The sequence below is a fragment of the Sinohyriopsis cumingii genome, chromosome 2 (genome assembly GCF_028554795.1).
Source record: "Sinohyriopsis cumingii isolate HCF-2022 chromosome 2, ASM2855479v2, whole genome shotgun sequence".
Lineage (NCBI taxonomy): Eukaryota > Metazoa > Mollusca > Bivalvia > Unionida > Unionidae > Sinohyriopsis > Sinohyriopsis cumingii.
Window position 1 is genome coordinate 20,451,671 of NC_142962.1, and position 18,945 is coordinate 20,470,615.

The 18,945-nt window shown below is 35.2% G+C and overlaps 1 protein-coding gene across 1 annotated transcript in view; it reads right to left on the minus strand.

Moving 5' to 3' along the window:
* Positions 1-1,695: 1,695 nt before the first annotated feature.
* LOC149804430 (uncharacterized) overlaps positions 1,696-18,945 on the minus strand; it is an 86,258-nt gene continuing 69,008 nt past the window's right edge. Inside the window, exons 15-16 of the mRNA XM_089940251.1 lie at positions 18,289-18,400; positions 1,696-15,184 (exon numbers count right to left, since the gene is read on the minus strand). Of these exons, the coding sequence (XP_089796377.1) occupies positions 14,795-15,184; positions 18,289-18,400 (502 nt within the window). The 3' untranslated portion in view covers positions 1,696-14,794. The remainder of the gene's footprint in view (positions 15,185-18,288; positions 18,401-18,945) is intronic.

The following is an 18,945-nucleotide window of genomic DNA, read 5'->3' on the forward strand; positions in this document are numbered from 1 at the left end:
AACAAGCAACATAACTAGCACTATTTATCATGCTGATGCAGCTATTAGATCCTTGCATCAGTTACATCAAGCTTCTAATTAAGCTCCTACTGTCAGTTACAGCAAGCTTCTAAATAAGCTCCTACTGTCAGTTACAGCAAGCTTCTAAATAAGCTTCTACTGTCAGTTACAGCATGATTCTAAAGAAGTTACCTTCAGTAACAGCATGATTCTAAAGAAGCTCATCCCGTCAGTAACAGCATGCTTCTAAAGAAACTCATACGGTCAGTAACAGCATGCTTCTGAAGAAGTTCCTACCGTCAGTAACAGCATGTTTTTGAAGAAGCTCATACTGTCAGATACAGCATAATTCTAAAGAAACTCATACCGTCAGTAACAGCATGATTCTAAAGAAGCTCCTACCGTCAGTTACATCATTCTTCTAAAGAAGCTCCTACCGTCAGTAACATCATGCTTCTAAAGAAGCTCCTACCGTCAGTTACATCATGCTTCTAAAGAAGCTCCTACCGTCAGTTACATCATGGTTCTAAAGAAGCTCGTTACATCCGTTACAGTATGCTTCTAAAGAAGCTCGTTACATCCGTTACAGTATGCTTCTAAAGAAGCTCGTTACATCCGTTACAGCATGCTTCTAAAGAAACTCATAATGTCAGTTACAGCATTCTTCTAAAGAAACTCCTACTGTCAGTTACAGCATTCTTCTAAAGAAGCTCCTACCAAAGAAGCAAAAATAAGTTAGATTGCTGATGAGTACAAGGCATTTATGTATTTTTAGTTACTCCTGGTAAGAAAACCTTTTACGTTCACACAAATATATAAATGAAGCTAAGTTGCCATTCAGAACAGCTGCTGTTATTAAATGTTATAAATAAATTTTTTTAAATGAATTCTCCAGTAAGACTAACATATTTTTTTTTCTTCTAAATGTTCCCCATACATAAGTGGTAATTAACTAAACTTTGAACTATTTAAATGGAGAATAAGTACAAGAGCAAAAGAAGATAACCTGAAGAAACACGACTATATATATATATATATATATATATATATATATATATATATATATATATATATATATATGAAACAGTATTAGGAAATGATAAAATGCAAGAAAGAAACGAAAAGTGTGAAGCAGAAGAGATTAAGAAACAGGAGTATTGTAAGAATACAAGTATATAATATATATCTCAAGAAATAATGCCAAAAAGCTTTGAGTTTAATTTGGTTCAGCCTTGCTGAAGAGTATGTCAAAACTAGATTTTACACCTGCCTACTTTGAAAGCTACACTAGACAAAATTTAAAGACAGCATGTCCCAAGGAACATAACTAATAATTTGAATTTAAACTGGTTCAGCTATTTTGAATAAGTCAGTTTCTATTGAAACCACACTTTTGTTAATTTGTTTCCACATCTTCCTGTCTCCAACTCTCAACAGAGGTGATGAAATGCTGAACTGAATGTGTGGTATTGCTGAGCTTTAAAAATCAATGCTGTCATTGTAAGATATGCAAAAGTTGTCAGCTTTACCTGAGCACTCGAAGAAAGAAATGTGTTCGACAGTATTCAATAGCCAGTGCACAGTGCATGAGAAACAAAACATAACTGGCTATAAAGATGGCTACATGAATGGACATTGGAAGTATTCGCCCCTACCACACTTGAGATGAGGAATAAAGAGAACAAGATTCTCAGGTAGGTTTTGTAGAATATATTTAACCAAAACATACTAGTACATAAAAACATGCATGATTTCAACAGCGAGATAAATGTTTGCCAGAAACATGCAAAATATTTCCATAAGTATGATAATATATGAAAGTGAAAATGATCACGCCCGCAAATGCAAGTGAAATTTACAATATAAGAAAAGATGTAATGACTGATCCATTAAAACTTGAATATTTACAATATTTACAATTATAAAAAAACTGTTGCTGAAAACTGATGTGCAACTGTGTAATTGTTCAACCTTCACAAAAATCAAGAAAAAATACATGCAACACTACTATGGACTTGAAATAACATACTAGCATATTAAGAATGAAAACACACAAATAAAAACCAGATAATTAATAAATTTCACATTATAAATATTGGTGCATATTTTTAAATAACAAGAGTCCTTCACAGGGACTGATGCTCTACTGGGGAAAAATAATAGGCAGGAATTCAAGATATGACCATTTCTTCCTTTTAACTGCCGAGTGTTGAAACCATCTCTGGCATTCTTCAGCAATAACAAGATCTTTAAATTAGCTGCTATGGTCGACATAATGGATGTCAGATTGGCACCATTTTCATTTAGGACTATGTAGAGATCATTAGAAGACTTTTGGTGAAAACCCAATGTCAATATGACCATCCACTCAGGGTAGTGACAGGAAGATTTTCTGGCCTGCTATCATTGCAGTCATACTGGATGTATGATTAGCACCATTTTCATGTAGGCTGACGTAGGTATCATAAGAAGTCTATAGGTGAAAAAACCCAAGTGAATACAGCCATCTGTTTGGGAGGAGCAGAGATTCAAGATGTCCACCATTGTGGCCGTATTGAGGGTCAGTTTGCATCATATTGACCAAACTCAGTATAAAAACTCTTCTGATGAAAACCCATGCAAATACTAATTTCCATCCAAAGGTAGCAATAATATTTTCAGGCTGGCCACCATGGTGGCCATACTGGATATTGGGGGACAGCTCCCGTAGTTTAGTGGTTAGAGCATCCACCTCGGATGCAGCTGGTCATGGGTTCAAGCCCCGGCCGAGTCACAACAAAGACTTACAAAAATGGTACTAACAGCTGCCTTGCTAGATGCTCAGCATTAAGAGGTTAGCGTTAGGACTGGTCGGCCTGATGTCAGGATAATGTGACTGGGTGGGACATCACGCTACATATCTGCAGCATGATGCCCCAGTGCTAGACATCACTATAAACTGCTACACTGCATACATCATAGCGATATGACTGAAAAATTGTTAAAGCTACATTAAAAATTCTAATCACGCACACTGGACATCAGGTCAGCACAATTTTAATTTAGGAACAAGATATTTTAAAAAGTATGTTTGGTCTTCTGCTGAAGGCACAATGTCAGTATGACTAACCATCTAAGAGAAGTAACCATATCAAGAATTTGATGATGGCCGTTGTGGTGGCATCAAGGGAGTTCAGACTGGTATAATTTTCATTTATGACCAACAATAAAAACCGCATGCTGACCTGGCCATTCATTCAGAAGTGGTGATACGATCTTCAAGATGGAAACTATGGTGGCCATAACGGATGTCTGAGCAGCACCATTCTATTTAGGTCCAACTAGACATTATAATAAGTCTTTTAAAAAAACTCATGTTGATATGACAATCCATTTGAGAGTAGTGACACAAAGCTTCTCCAGATACCCATTTTGGTAGCCATATTGGATGTGTTAAGTGGCCTTTATATTTAGGATCAACTAAACATTATAAGTAGTCTTCTGGTGAAAACCCCATCTCATTATGATTTTTTGTTCAGGAGAAGTAGCAATAAGATTTTCCAGACGGCTTCTCTTGCAGCCATATAAATGTTAGATCAGCACCATTTTCATTTTGGACTAACTAGACATGATAAAAAGTCTTTTAGTGGAAACCCAATGTTGATATGACCATCGATTCATCAGGAGTAACAATTAAAAAGATTTTCAAGACGGCTGCTGTGGTGGCCATATTATATATTAGATTGGCACCATTTCATTCTAGGACCAGCCAGACGTCAAAGTCTTCTGATGAAAACCCTATGCTAATATGACCATCCTTTCAGAGGAGCATCGATAACAAGATTTACAAGCTGGCCATTGCTGTCGCCATATCAGATATCTGAATCTGAGCAGCACCCTTTTCATTTAGGACCAACTAGATGGATATCACAAGTTTTCTGGTGAAAATCAATTCAGGACAAGTAGCAAAACATTTTCAAGATGGCTGCCATCATGGCCATACTGGATGATAGATCAGTACAGTTTTCATTTACAGCCAACTAGACATCATAATAAGGCCTTTAGTTTAAAATCCCATGCTAATATGACCATCCACTGAAGAGTATTGACAACAAGATTTTCAAGCTGACTGCTGTGATGGCCATACTGAATTCCATTGCAGCACCATTTTCATTTAGGGCCAACTGGTCCTTTGGATGAATGTGTGTGTGTAAAGTTTCTTGACAATACTCCAAGCAATTTAGTAGAATTTATTTCAAACTTCTTTTAACTAACAGATGGACAACATATGACAGACCACCTCATACTGATCTATGATCTGTAGAACTAAAAATGATTTATATTTTCGTAAAACACAGCTAATTGGTATTAAATGATTTTAAAGTATTCCCATGAGACCACACCACACACAAAATCTAAGTAATAGAAAATGACAGTAAATCCTCAAACATCCAGAATGAGTGTGTGTGACTTGGATTTTTAATGTTGCTTTAACAATTTTTCAGTCATATCGCGATGTCTGCAGCGTGGCAGTTTATAGTGATGTCTAGCACTGGGGCATCATGCCGCAGACATGTAGCATGTCCCACCCAGTCACAGTATCCTGACACCAGGCCGACCAGTCCTAACACTAACCTCTTAATGCTGAGCGCCATGCGAGGCAGCTGTTAGTACCATTTTTGAAAGTCTTTGGTATGACTCAGTCTGGGATCGAACCCACAACCTCCCACATCCGAGGCAGATGCCCTAACCACTAGGCCACCAGAGCAATTCCATCCAGATTGAACAGTTTTGTTTAGTATAACAACAAACTGTACAACTGAGTGGAAGGATGATAACTATGGATAAAAAAGCTATATCTTTTATTTATTTTCTTTACACAATATATTGTCTATTGATATGACAATCCATATTATTGAGAAATGTAGTAAAACGTCTCTTTGATTGCATAGTGTTACAAAAAAATTAGTTGGCAAGATCAGCACAACTGAGAAAATATCTCATTAATAATATAATCAATTATGCTATTATTTCTAAATACAAAATGTTAGTAGCGTACAGTCTGTGCAGCATTACAGCCACAAAGGGAACACAAAATGTTTTGGGATTTTTTATATAAAAAAATTGATTAAGCCAAGATTCAACCTACACCTTGGCAGAATACAGTGCAAAATACTGAAGCTCCAGACGTGTCAGCCACAGACCCTCAGTTATGAATAAAAAAAATGGATATGGTACAGTGAAGAAACTTAATGTTATGAACATCAACCCTATATTCTAACAGCAGCAAAGTAATCAGTTTCTAATCAATTTAAATGTGCAAAAGAATTTTTTTTTAAAACTACATATATGATGTATATTTACTACTGCAAATTAAAAAGAAACTAAGGCTTGCAATAAAATGTTGTCTACTCTGACACAACATTCCTTGTCTTTATGAAAATATATGATTTGAAAATATCCGATGAAGAAAATATACAGTGGGTATTAAATATAGGAATCAAAGCCAACCACATGACTTATTCCTGTTAAAAACCTTGCTTTCTTTAATACAATTTAAATGCTGTACAGTAAAATACCAATCATGATTCACTGCAAGGCAAAGGCCTTTTGCATGGATAATGATGGGTCAGTGTTCCCAAGTTAAAGATGATAAATCCTGGTCCAACAGAGGCACAACTATAGCTAACGTACATGTAAGAATGCTGGTTTCATTAAACTGCCTGTGACAATTTAAATATTAACCATATTTGTGACATTATAAATATTAACCACAACTTATCTGTGACACTATAAATATTATTCAGTACAATGAAGTTTCATTGCAGCTGGTAAAAATAAAGAATCTGCATAAACAAGAGGCTTAAATGAGCCTGCTATTACTCACCTAGCTAACACAACAGTTGACCATTTCAATAAGCAGACAATCTCCAAAACTTAATTTCATGTTGATTTTAACTATTTTAGAACAGTCTGAAAAATCTGTTTCAACATTATGGCACAATTACTATGTATAGTCTCTTCCTCCTTTATATTTACATTATCATTAAATCTGTCTACCTCAGTTGGTTTTTGTACAATAGTGCTAACAGGGTTTCATCAAAAAGTCCAAAAAAGTAAACAAACTGTGTACAAAATCAAAGAAGAGCCTTAATTGTGTTAGTCCTACAAAGTAAGACACTCACCCTGATATTTATAATATTGGGGTAATATCTTAATGCAAGAACAAGTGTTGCCATGACACATGTTCCAGGTCAGTCAACAGGGGAGCTAGGAGATGAATTATCTACACATAATTGGCAGCCCATACCAACACTGTTGCACAGATTCAAATCTAAATGCTGTCCTATATTTACTGTAATGCCTTTTTTCATAATCAAATGGTTGAGTGTTTTTATTGTTTGACACCATTCCCATCACCTAATCAGTCTGGAGAATTTCTTAGGATTTGTTTTGCTTAAGGTCTTGGGTTTCTTCGCTCTTAGCAATTAAATCTTTGAGGAGGAAGCATATTAAAGTTACTTGTATCAACTAAAATCCCAAATACAAAATATATCACTTGTGAGTAATGACAATGAATATATGAAACGCCATAAAATAATTTGTAATAAATCTGATAAGACATAAATGAAAATTGTTTCAGGCACTTTAATATGGAAATATTTGCAAATGGCAAAATCTGTTTTACCAAACATATCAAACTTGCCTCAAAATATTCAACAATTTTAAATGTTGTCAAGTTTTTAGCAATACTTCTCTCCAAACCTATTTACATAAGTGGACATAGTATTTACAAGAAATATGTTCCTTTTAAAGCAAAATCTTTTTCTAACACATAATTTAAATATGTAAAGAAATTCTGACATTTAGATATATTTACTGGTGTGCAGACTCACAACAAGCCTGATTTGGTTAAACCCAGGGTGAGTTATTTGCCAGGAGTCTACATTCTGTTATTCATAACTTCCCCCACAGCTTTCTTCCTCAGTAAAACCTCTCCATCCATCATTGTAATAATTCACTGGTACCTGTATAAGTAGTCTAACAATATAATTACACTGTGTTAAGATAGAGTGTTAAGTGTTCTATTGTTATTTTATATTTTTCTTTAGTTTAAATTACAAATTATTCATTATAATCCCAAATGTTTATTATTTTCTTATATTTTCTAACTTGTTGAACTGAATATCAAAATCTTGTACTCATTTTATTTTGGTTATATTTTTCTCTGCATGGCGAAGAACTCTGCAAAACCTCAAATCTATCATCCTAATTGGTCCTTATCTTAGGTCACTTGCTTTCCTCTAAAAAATAAAAATTATAAAGTAATTGCATGCACTACACCATGTGTCTAGACAAACAAGATTTCAATACAAAATTACTAGAATTGAATCTCTTGATATTCTGTAAGTGCAATAAACAACAAATCCAAGTATATATTGTCATGATATAAACTTCTGAACCAAGTCTGATAAAAAAAAAATCTCATCAGAAACAAGATCTCTTGAGTGGTGACAAGTTCAGCAACTCAAATAAATCAAATGCAAAATCACCTCATTAATATGCATGGATGTTGCTCACAATACCAGTCATCTGAGATCTTGATGTTATAAGCCTACACGCCAAGTGTAATCAAAATCTGTTCAGAAATTGGTTTATATAGTGTTCAAATGCAACAATACCTCATTAGTATGTGCAGGTTCATAACTGAAATCATACATGACCTTGATGATACAAGCTTACATACCAAGTTTAATCACATTTTGCTAAAAAATATATGGTTTCAAGAGTATTCAAAATCTCAGCCAATAAGACACCGATCACCTAACTAATATACCTGGATGTTACTCCTGATCACACTCACTAAGACATTCTAAATATAAAATTTAATACCAAGCCTGATCAGAAACGAAACCTCCCGAGTATGCACATAGTGTTGATGGACAGATGGATGATGGATGCAAGGCATTACCGTAAGCTCACTAGGCCTTTGGCAAGGTGAGATAAAAATTGCTGTAATGGCCTGAAAATCTATTCATGTCATCTGTACATAAATACAAATAAGCCAAAAAAAATTAATTTGTCTACTTCACGTGGATTTTGCTTAATCATGCCATTTTTGTCATAAATGGTGAAGTCTAAAAGACACAAAAATGTACATTAAAAAAGGAATAGCAAAAGATAAAGACATGGCAAATAAAAAATATCTGTACCAGTATCATCAACTCATCACAATTCGTGGGTTGCTTCCAGTTCCAAGTCCAGATAAAAGTGAAGTTATCCAAAGGGATAACAACCAGACCACATAAAATCCACTGGTCAAGAAACTGCAACAAACATCAGTGTACATTTAACTGGTTGTTGCAGCCTTATGTCCCAACAGTGACGATGAGAATTAAGTAGTAACCACAAACAGTTCAAGTGATCAAATGGTGTAGTTTTGATTCTTAAAACAGAACAAAAAAAAAAAATACATTTTTGATCCAAAACTGACAATGATATCATTTCAGTCAGCACATGCTTTCATGATATTGTGTTCTTCAAGAAATTACTAGTTAATTAAAATGCAGAAGACAGTACTGGTCACCCAATTATAAAATGGTGGACAACCCTCTCACCCCCAAGTACATCTGTGTCCATCTCAGTTCCACCTGCAATTCATCATGCTTATCACCCAGTGATGAAATGGAGGACAAAACCAATAAGCGAATCGGAGCCAAACTCAGTTCTAACAGCAATTCATCTTGCTTGTCACCCAGTGATGAAATGTGGATAAAACCAACAAGTGTACCAGATTCAAACTCAATTCTAAGAGCATTAAACTCCATTTGTTGCTAAAGTTAAATATGTATTCTGAGAATAATGTACAGGAGCTAAAAATTTAAACATGCAATCTGCATCTATTTGTTCATCTGGCAATTCACACAAAGGAGCACTGGATGGCCGAGTGGTCTAAGGCACATGCCTTTACAGATTACTGACATATCACTTTTGTGCGTGTGGGTTTGAATTTCGGGTTTGGCAAATGTATGCGAGAAAGCTTGTCAGTAGCTTGCCATGGATTGGAAGTTTTTCCTGGGTTTGTTCCAGGTCCTTCCTTGACTAAATATACTGGCCACCACATATAGTCTATCATGTGCTGAAAAATGGTGTTAAACCCATAACAAATTTGATTTATAGCGGTCATTAGTGGGAGTAGGCCTGAGTGACAGTGACAAATGCAGTAATTTGTTCACTGAAATATTTTAGTCACTGGATTTAATGAATGATCAAATTGTGTTGAAAGATACTGTGAATCACCTTCAGACCTCTGTGTGTGTGTGTATGTATATATGTATATATATATATATATATATATATATATATATATATATGTGATAATGTGGCTCACCCTCACTCATTTATACACTGCTATGGTACAGTGGCTCACATTCACTCGTATTTACACTTCTGTGATATGGTGGCTCACCTTCAGATTCATTTACACAAGCTGAACAGCTTCAATATTGAAAAGTATTTAAACCTGAGGAATTGTCAGCACTATGCTGATGCAAATATACCTCAGATTTTCCCACATCGCACCCCTACCCTATGATGCAGATCAGTGTGTTTTTGCACAACTCTTCCAAAAATAGTGCAAGTGTAATCCCTGGTCAACATATGTATCTTCAGATGATGACCATTAAGATATATAAAATTTCACAGCAATCCACTGAAACTGAGACTAGCTGCAGTCGCACAATTCTATTAAAATACTGCACCCAACTTACGTAAAAATAGGCAATCACTCTTTCGAAAATCAAAGAAGCAGAAATACTTGTTAATAGATGAGGACCATAATATTGACCAATTTGATCTGTAACAAAACTGCAAGGCATGTTTCGTTTGCAAGATTCTGTCTTCAGGTGCACGTTAAATGGTCCAAAAATTTGACAAAACTTAAGAGCACAGTAATTTGCCAATATCTGCATCTTCAGATGATGATAATCAATGAACACTGATACTAATGATGTTCAAAGCTTGTGTCATACACTACATCAAACTACAAGTCAAAATAAGCCATAACACATACAAAAATTACAGAAATATTGATCTTTCAATATGTCCATCTTCAGTCGATGACCATGATAGTGCCATTTTTCACTGAGGTCAATCAAATAGTGGATGACTAGTTGACATATTCAGCAGATTATGCCATACACTACATTAAGCTGCAAAAAAAAATTATTTAAAAATTGATTTCAAATTGCAGAACAAATATTTGTCAAGATGTAATCTTAAATTGGCTATTCATTACAAACTTGGACTAGTTGTGTTCTCCGGAGTCTGTTTTGCACTACATCAGGTTTTACATAAAAAAGGCATTAACTACAACAAAAAATGCAGAAATGCACTGATCTGTCAATATGAATATATTCATATGAAAACCATAACATTTTCCAAAAGTGCTCCTGAAAACTAACCAACCAACCAAGTTCACTGCAAAACATTGAAATCTGTTGTTATTGTTGTTATTGTTGTTATAGTTGTTATAGGGTTTAACGCCATTTTTCAGCACAAGATAGGCTATACATGGCGGCCAGTATTAATGGTGGAGGAAGAACCCGGGAAAACTCCGGAAAGAACCACCGACCCATGAGAAGCTACCAGCAAGCTTTCTCACATATCCACATTGGCCGAGCCCTAGACTCGAACACATGCAGACAGAGGTGAGATGGCAGTGATCCATGATGGAGAGCGCTTTAGACCACTCGGGGCCCCCTGAAATCTGTAATACTAGTTGTGTTTACATGATTGTCATAAAGTACATTCAGCAAAAAGTCAGCAAAGGCAATAACTTTTATAAAAATTGCAGCAGTAAAGTTATTTGTTGACATATGCATCTTCAAAAGATGACTAAAGTATTTACCAAACTTCAAGCCAACCCATCAAAAAGTGTGGGACTGGCATGATTCACACGACTGTGAAGGACGGATGGATAAATTGATGGACACAATCATCACTATATTCATTGTTGCTCAGTTGGCAGAGCATCAGACCCAATCCAATGCATGAAGATTTAATACTCACCCAAGCCAGTCCAGATCAGCTGGCTCAGAATGTCTTTGCAAAAGGTATTTACTTCCCATTTCAAAGCTGGTAACTAATAAAAGCGCCCTAAAGCCAACAAACACAAAAACAGAACTGAATACCCGACTGGTGGGGCCATATAAATTGTTCAGTTTTCAAGAAAGGTGTAACTACCATAAATACAGTTACCTGTAAGGTTCAAAATTAAAATAATAAACATAAAAATGAAACATGACCACCCAAAAAAAGCAAGGAGAAAATGACATTTGAGTTCTTATCACCTGAAATCTTGGTCAAAGATGTTTCCTGATAAGGTCACTAGCAGACGATTTTTGCACATTTTACCTGGATGACAGGCGATCTGGCAGTTTCTCCTATATGTGATCACCAAAATTTACCATTTTTAACAAGGCACACTGAAGCAAAGTCAACTTATAAATCACAAGTATAGATACTAACAGAAGCTTGATTTGCGTTCTGCTTATGTAATGTTTGCAAAAGTATCTTCAGATTTAATAAATTTATTTCAGCTTCCAAACACCATATAAAGTCAACGGAAAATCTGCCTGCTGACCACAAATATGGTGGCTGATGACGTTATTCAGGAACTATCTATTATAGAAACAGAAATCTACTCAGCAAAGAGAATCAGAAGCAGAAGGTAACCTGTATTGTTATATATTTGGATTCTCTTGCTATTATAGAAACTTTGTAATTAAGCCATCATTCCCATTATTTACTCTGATGTAAAGGGTAGTCAACAGTATAAATTATTTACTCTTACGCAAGACGTACCCAACAGCAAAGTATTTACTCTTATGTAAAATGTACCCAACAGCATCAAGTACTAACAGAGATGTGTCATTAAAAAAATGCACATGCAGATCTGAACCTAGTCTCCAGAACTGAAATCATAAGCAGAATCAACTGCACACTTTTATCTACTTGCACATTATTTGACTGTACATCTGTAAACTGATCGCAACTGTATATGCATAACATGTATTAGCAAAATGGGACACATACTGTAGCCAGTCTGCTCAGTATTGACAACTTGCTATATATTAAATAAATATACCTAACAATATGATTGCTAAATTAATAGAAAAAACTTTTGGCACTTTAAAAGTATTACTGCAACAGAATGTAATAAATGCTTTTGATACAACAATGACAATGGTCAAAAGTCAAATAGGGAAAATATCTTCAACATATTTTATTGCAATTTCCAGACATAAAAACCCAAACCTTTTCCTGTACAACTGATCCTCACAGTAAATTTAGCATCCAAGTTAATCTAGAGTTACTTATTACAAAATCCATGACTGCCTTATCTCCCCTGACACAGAGTTGGATTCCGCTATGCGTGATACTACAGGAAAATTAAACTGTCCATTAATACATAAGTGTACTGATGGAATGAACATTTTGATGGAAATAATGATTTGTGTGTGCTGCATGCAGTCAGACTTGTAAAAACTTGAATACAAAGAAGTATATGTTACATCGATCCAGTAGTAAGAGTTTAAGAATTTACATTTAAAGTGGTAAATATCATGTAGAATATGTGAAAAATTACTGAAAGAAATCTATTATGCCAAGTGAGAAAGTTTTTTCATCATTGGTCTCATTTTACCTGATTTCATCTCATGACATATCAATAAAAATGAAGAGAAAATCGGTTTGTATGTGACTTATTTCTCATCGAAACTATCAGAAAAAGCTTAGAAAATCAATTCTCTCATTGATAAAATCATGCTGTTGCAATGGACAGTATCATCCTCATTCTATCCAACAATGTGCAACATTCACTTTAAATTTTCTTATACTTTATTTTCACATCTTAGCCATTACTGGCTAATTAGAATGTATATGAGTTATATGTGGAAGGTTTACTCAATTAATTTGAAATTTTCTCCACGAAAAATACTTTATTCTTTCATGTATCTATAATACTATGATCTCTGCTATAGTAAGTTCATCATTCCACAGCTGTGTCATTTCCGCACAGGTACAGTATGTAGGGGAGGTAATACATGCCCAAATTTTAGTGACAAGGAGAATTGTGCAACACAATTTTATAGAAACAGTGCAAATCGGGTTAAAAGCTCTGAAGATTCCAAAATGTCTCATCTGAAACCTCCATATTTGACACTTGAACAAAGTTATTCCATGATACTAACACAAACCTAATGGGAAAATGTATAGCACTGCTATACAATAGCTAGATCTAGCAGCAAATTAAAATACACAGTGCATAAATCCAGGATTTCTCTTATTTGATATGCATACAACAACTACACATTTCTGATGTGGTGCTAGTGGATACTCACAAGTAAAGAATTCAGAAAACACCAATCAAAAGCAAAAGGTTCCATCCTCCAAGAATATGCAAGACTCTATTGTAAATGCAAGAAAACAAATTTTTTCAGTAAATTATGTTTCTCTACAAATTATTACCCAATCACATTGCGTTAGGAACATTAGCCTGCTACCTTGTGAATCCAGCCTTAATAAAAGCCTTGTATACCCCATTACTAATGGAGTAACAAAAAAAGTCATAGTCGCAGAAGAAACTTGCCAACTATGCTGTGAACTTATGCAGTCTTGTATTTAATTGTCCTTTTTAACAAAACATAATACAAAAGAGAAAACACGCACAAGTTAGCAATGCAGCATGTAAATAACTTGCTAAAACCAACTCCATTACAAACGAAGCAAGCAAACAAAGTAAAAATCATGCTAAATTGTAATGACCTTGCACTATCAATGACTGCATGGGTGACGTGGTCTTAAAAGGAAAAAGTCCTTAAAGGTGATAAAACCACCCAAACTGGCTAAAATTGTAAAAAAGTATCCATACAACCTGCAGCAAAATGATTAATTCACACAATAAATCCCAAAGGAATGCTGGATGAGTCAATTAGTACACAAAAATGGCTCAGACTGTCAAAGAATAAACTGCATGATGTTATCAAGTACAGCAGCAAAGCTAAAAACTAGTGACACCTGATGGTGCCAAGGTGAGCTAATGGGCAATAGTTACTGCCCTTTGTCTATTGCAATAGACAGGAAAAGACAATTTTTATTTTTTAGTAGGGCTGGATTCATGAGGTTGAAGGCTAATATTCCTAAAGGTGATTGAAGAATGTATTCAAAGGAGAAACAAGACTTCTTATTACTGCAGACTGGGTATTTTGCAATCTCAGTTTCTGTAGTCAATTTGACTTGTTACATAAAACTGACACCAATTCACTTGGCATCATTTTAGTCACTGGGGGCTTTAATTAAATCAGATGTCACAAGACAATCAAAGTATATGAAATAACTATTAAACACTCGTGATTTTCCACAAAAACTCTGCAAGGTTAATGACAATGTAATTTATAAGAATCACATTCACAGATCCTGATGAAGATGACGATATACTCCATCATATTAACAAATAATGACAGATCCAAAGTAACAATTTGTTTCAAGACTGAGATATAAACAAACATTTCATCAGCAACAGTTGGCACCCTATGACAAGAAGGTCAAGCGCCATCCTTGAAAACTAATACCCATATGGCAGTCTTTCCTGACCAAAATGTAAGTTGTGAAAACTCTTTGGACAAAATGTCATTTACTCATGAATGCCTACAAAGTTTCACTGAAAAATATGCTGAACACATAAAAGTGGTTTCTGCTTGAAGTTTATCAACATTTTTAGATTCAGAAAATAACTTTGCTAAGGATGGTGCAATCAGGAAATTCTATTAAAGTTTCCAAAATCCACACAATGAATATTGTCAATGCTGGTATTTTTGGTTTTTCTTGTGGACGGTTCTGTGCAATACACCTTGATCCTTGTGGTTGGCAAGAATTTAGTCAGTTTCTGGGTAAGCTGTTGTACCCCAACATACTCTTTACGGGAGCTCCGATCAGGGTCATCAGAATCATCAGACGCATAAAGAAATGGAACCCACTGATTACAACTGGATTTTTCCAAATCTTCATCTGCTGGCTTGTCTGGATTCTCATCATTGTTCAGAATGACAGAGGAGTTTTTGCTGTTGAGAATGATCCAGTCAAGCCTGTCTAGATTAGGCAGTTTGGTCACAATGGACATAGTGGTGGAATTCACAAAGGCGGCCTGTAACAAAAAGAAATATATAAAACTTTGTCGATGCAATCAATTATGGCAATCTCCATACCTAAAATAATCTTGCCAAAATTTTACTCAATCACATATCACATTTTTAGTACTGAATCACATGTCATTTGTGTTGAATTGTACATCAGGTCATTTTGTGTCCTTCAAAAGAAGCTCAGTTACATCTTTTTAATAAAAACTTTTCACATACAGAAATCAAAATTAATAGGGTGTATCACATACACATGCAGGTTAGAATGGATTGATTGTTTATTACATACACATGCATGTTAGAATGGACTGACTGGTCATCACATACACATGCATGTTAGAATGGATTGATTGTTTATCACATACACATGCATGTTAGAATGGACTGACTGGTTATCACATATATATGCAAGTTAGAATGGACTGACTGGTCATCACATACACATGCATGTTAGAATGGATTGATTGTTTATCACATACACATGCAGGTTAGAATGGATTGACTGGTCATCACATACACATGCATGTTAGAATGGATTGATTGTTTATCACATACACATGCAGGTTAGAATGGATTGATTGTTTATCACATACACATGCATGTTAGAAAGGACTGACTGGTCATCACATACAGATGCATGTTAGAATGGACTGACTGGTTATCATATATACATGCATGTTAGAATGGACTGACTGGTCATCACATACACATGCATGTTAAAATGGATTGATTGTTTATCACATACACATGCATGTTAGAATGGACTGACTGGTCATCACATATACATGCAGGTTAGAATGGATTGATTGTTTATCACATACACATGCATGTTAGAATGGATTGATTGTTTATCACATACACATGCATGTTAGAATGGACTGACTGGTTATCACATATATATGCAAGTTAGAATGGACTGACTGGTCATCACATACACATGCATGTTAGAATGGACTGACTGGTCATCACATATACATGCAGGTTAGAATGGATTGATTGTTTATCACATACACATGCAGATTAGAATGGATTGATTGTTTATCACATACACATGCAGGTTAGAATGGATTGACTGGTCATCACATACACATGCATGTTAGAATGGATTGATTGCAATCAATCCATTCTAACATGCATGTGTATGTGATGACCAGTCAATCCATTCTAACCTGCATGTGTATGTGATAAACAATCAATCCATTCTAACCTGCATGTGTATGTGATAAACAATCAATCCATTCTAACATGCATGTGTATGTGATGACCAGTCAATCCATTCTAACATGCATGTGTATGTGATAAACAATCAATCCATTCTAACATGCATGTGTATGTGATGACCAGTCAGTCCATTCTAACTTGCATATATATGTGATAACCAGTCAGTCCATTCTAACATGCATGTGTATGTGATAAACAATTGTTTATCACATACACATGCATGTTAGAATGGACTGACTGGTTATCACATATATATGCAAGTTAGAATGGACTGACTGGTCATCACATACACATGCATGTTAGAATGGATTGATTGTTTATCACATACACATGCATGTTAGAATGGATTGACTGGTCATCACATACACATGCATGTTAGAATGGATTGATTGTTTATCACATACACATGCAGGTTAGAATGGATTGATTGTTTATCACATACACATGCATGTTAGAAAGGACTGACTGGTCATCACATACAGATGCATGTTAGAATGGACTGACTGGTTATCATATATACATGCATGTTAGAATGGACTGACTGGTCATCACATACACATGCATGTTAAAATGGATTGATTGTTTATCACATACACATGCATGTTAGAATGGACTGACTGGTTATCACATATATATGCAAGTTAGAATGGACTGACTGGTTATCACATACACATGCATGTTAGAATGGATTGATTGTTTATCACATACACATGCATGTTAGAATGGACTGACTGGTTATCACATATATATGCAAGTTAGAATGGACTGACTGGTCATCACATACACATGCATGTTAGAATGGACTGACTGGTCATCACATACACATGCATGTTAGAATGGATTGATTGGTCATGATGCACACATGCAGGTTAAAATGGACTGACTGGCCATCACAAACATGTGCATGTTAGAATGGATTGATTGGTCATCATGCACACATGCAGGTTAAAATGACTGACTGGCCATCACAAACACATGCATGTTAGAATGGATTGACTGGCCATAACAAACACGTGAATGTTAATGGACTGACTGGCCATCACAAACACATGCATGTTAGAATGCATTGACTGGTCATCACATACACATGCATGTTAGAATGGACTGACTGGTCATCATGTACACATGCATATTAAAATGGACTGACTGGTCATCATGTACACATGCATATTAAAATGGACTGACTGGCCAACACAAACACGTGTATGTTAGAATGGACTGACTGGTCATCATGTACACATGCAGGTTAAAATGGACTGACTGGCCATCACAAACACGTGAATGTTAGAATGGATTGACTGGCCATCACAAACACATGAATGTTAGAATGGACTGACTGGCCATCACAAACACATGAATGTTAGGAGATAAATTCTTCAGTAAGGTGTACATAATCATTTCATAACATTAAATAAATTTTCCAATTCAAGTTTCAGATGTTATTAAAATTAACATTATATAAAAGGGTTACAGGTAAATGCTATAGATGCAAAATAACAATTTAGTTGACAATATTTTCCATAACTAGCTAAAAAAAATTGAATTCTGTGTTGCAACTCCTGTCCCTGCACTGAAGAATCAATAACTTCCAACCCAACAGTAAGTTGCAAATTCCAATAAAACACTGATCACAACACTAACTAGCTGTAGGTCATTAATACTATGCTACATCTACACCCAAGGATGCAAGGGTTATAAAATCTGCAGTTTGAATGCCTGGATGAGCGTCAATATACCATACTGACAACCTCAAACATGCATCCAATTTTAATGGAATTTTCAGGATATTAATAAAACATAAATTTAAACAGGTTTTAGTGTTAATGTATACTAATTCATATGAAGAATTATCTAGACTACAAAAGGTAATATAAAAAGGGGTTGGGGTCACCTCTGTGGTTGTGTCTGGCCAAATGATGAGAGTTTTGAGATGGGAAAGTTGAGGAAGAATATTCTCCAGGCTTTTAGAGACTCTGTACATGTACAGCTCCAACCTCTTCAGTCTGAAAGGAAACAAAAAAGATTAATGAACACGAGAGTTCTAAAGAACATGGTATCTCAGCTTCATATATACCATTATACACCTTACTGCACAGGTACTGAAGATGTATATAACCTGAACATGGGACTGTAACAATGATGCCAGCAGTGTAAAAAAGTGACAACACTTTCTTAAAATATTTAATAATTTTGTCTTTAAATTTCTAGGCTTATGGCAGGAAAACAAATCAGAGTACACATAAATTTTACACATGACATGCCAAAGAATGTAAATTTTATATAAATTATATTTTCTCAAGAATACTTACATAAAGATACGAACATTAGCAGAAAAAAAACTTCATTATTACCCAACTCCAGCAATCTTGGACAGACAGTAAAAATATCATCTCTAGCATCTATATAATTTACAAAGGGAAAAACAACCTACTCATTACCTCCCCTTGCCACCTCTAAGCAGCCACTACTCAGCTAAATGCTTACCAGCTAATGAGGATGCTTGCATTTGCAGCGATGGGTGTAAAGGTTTAACTCATTAACCCCTTGT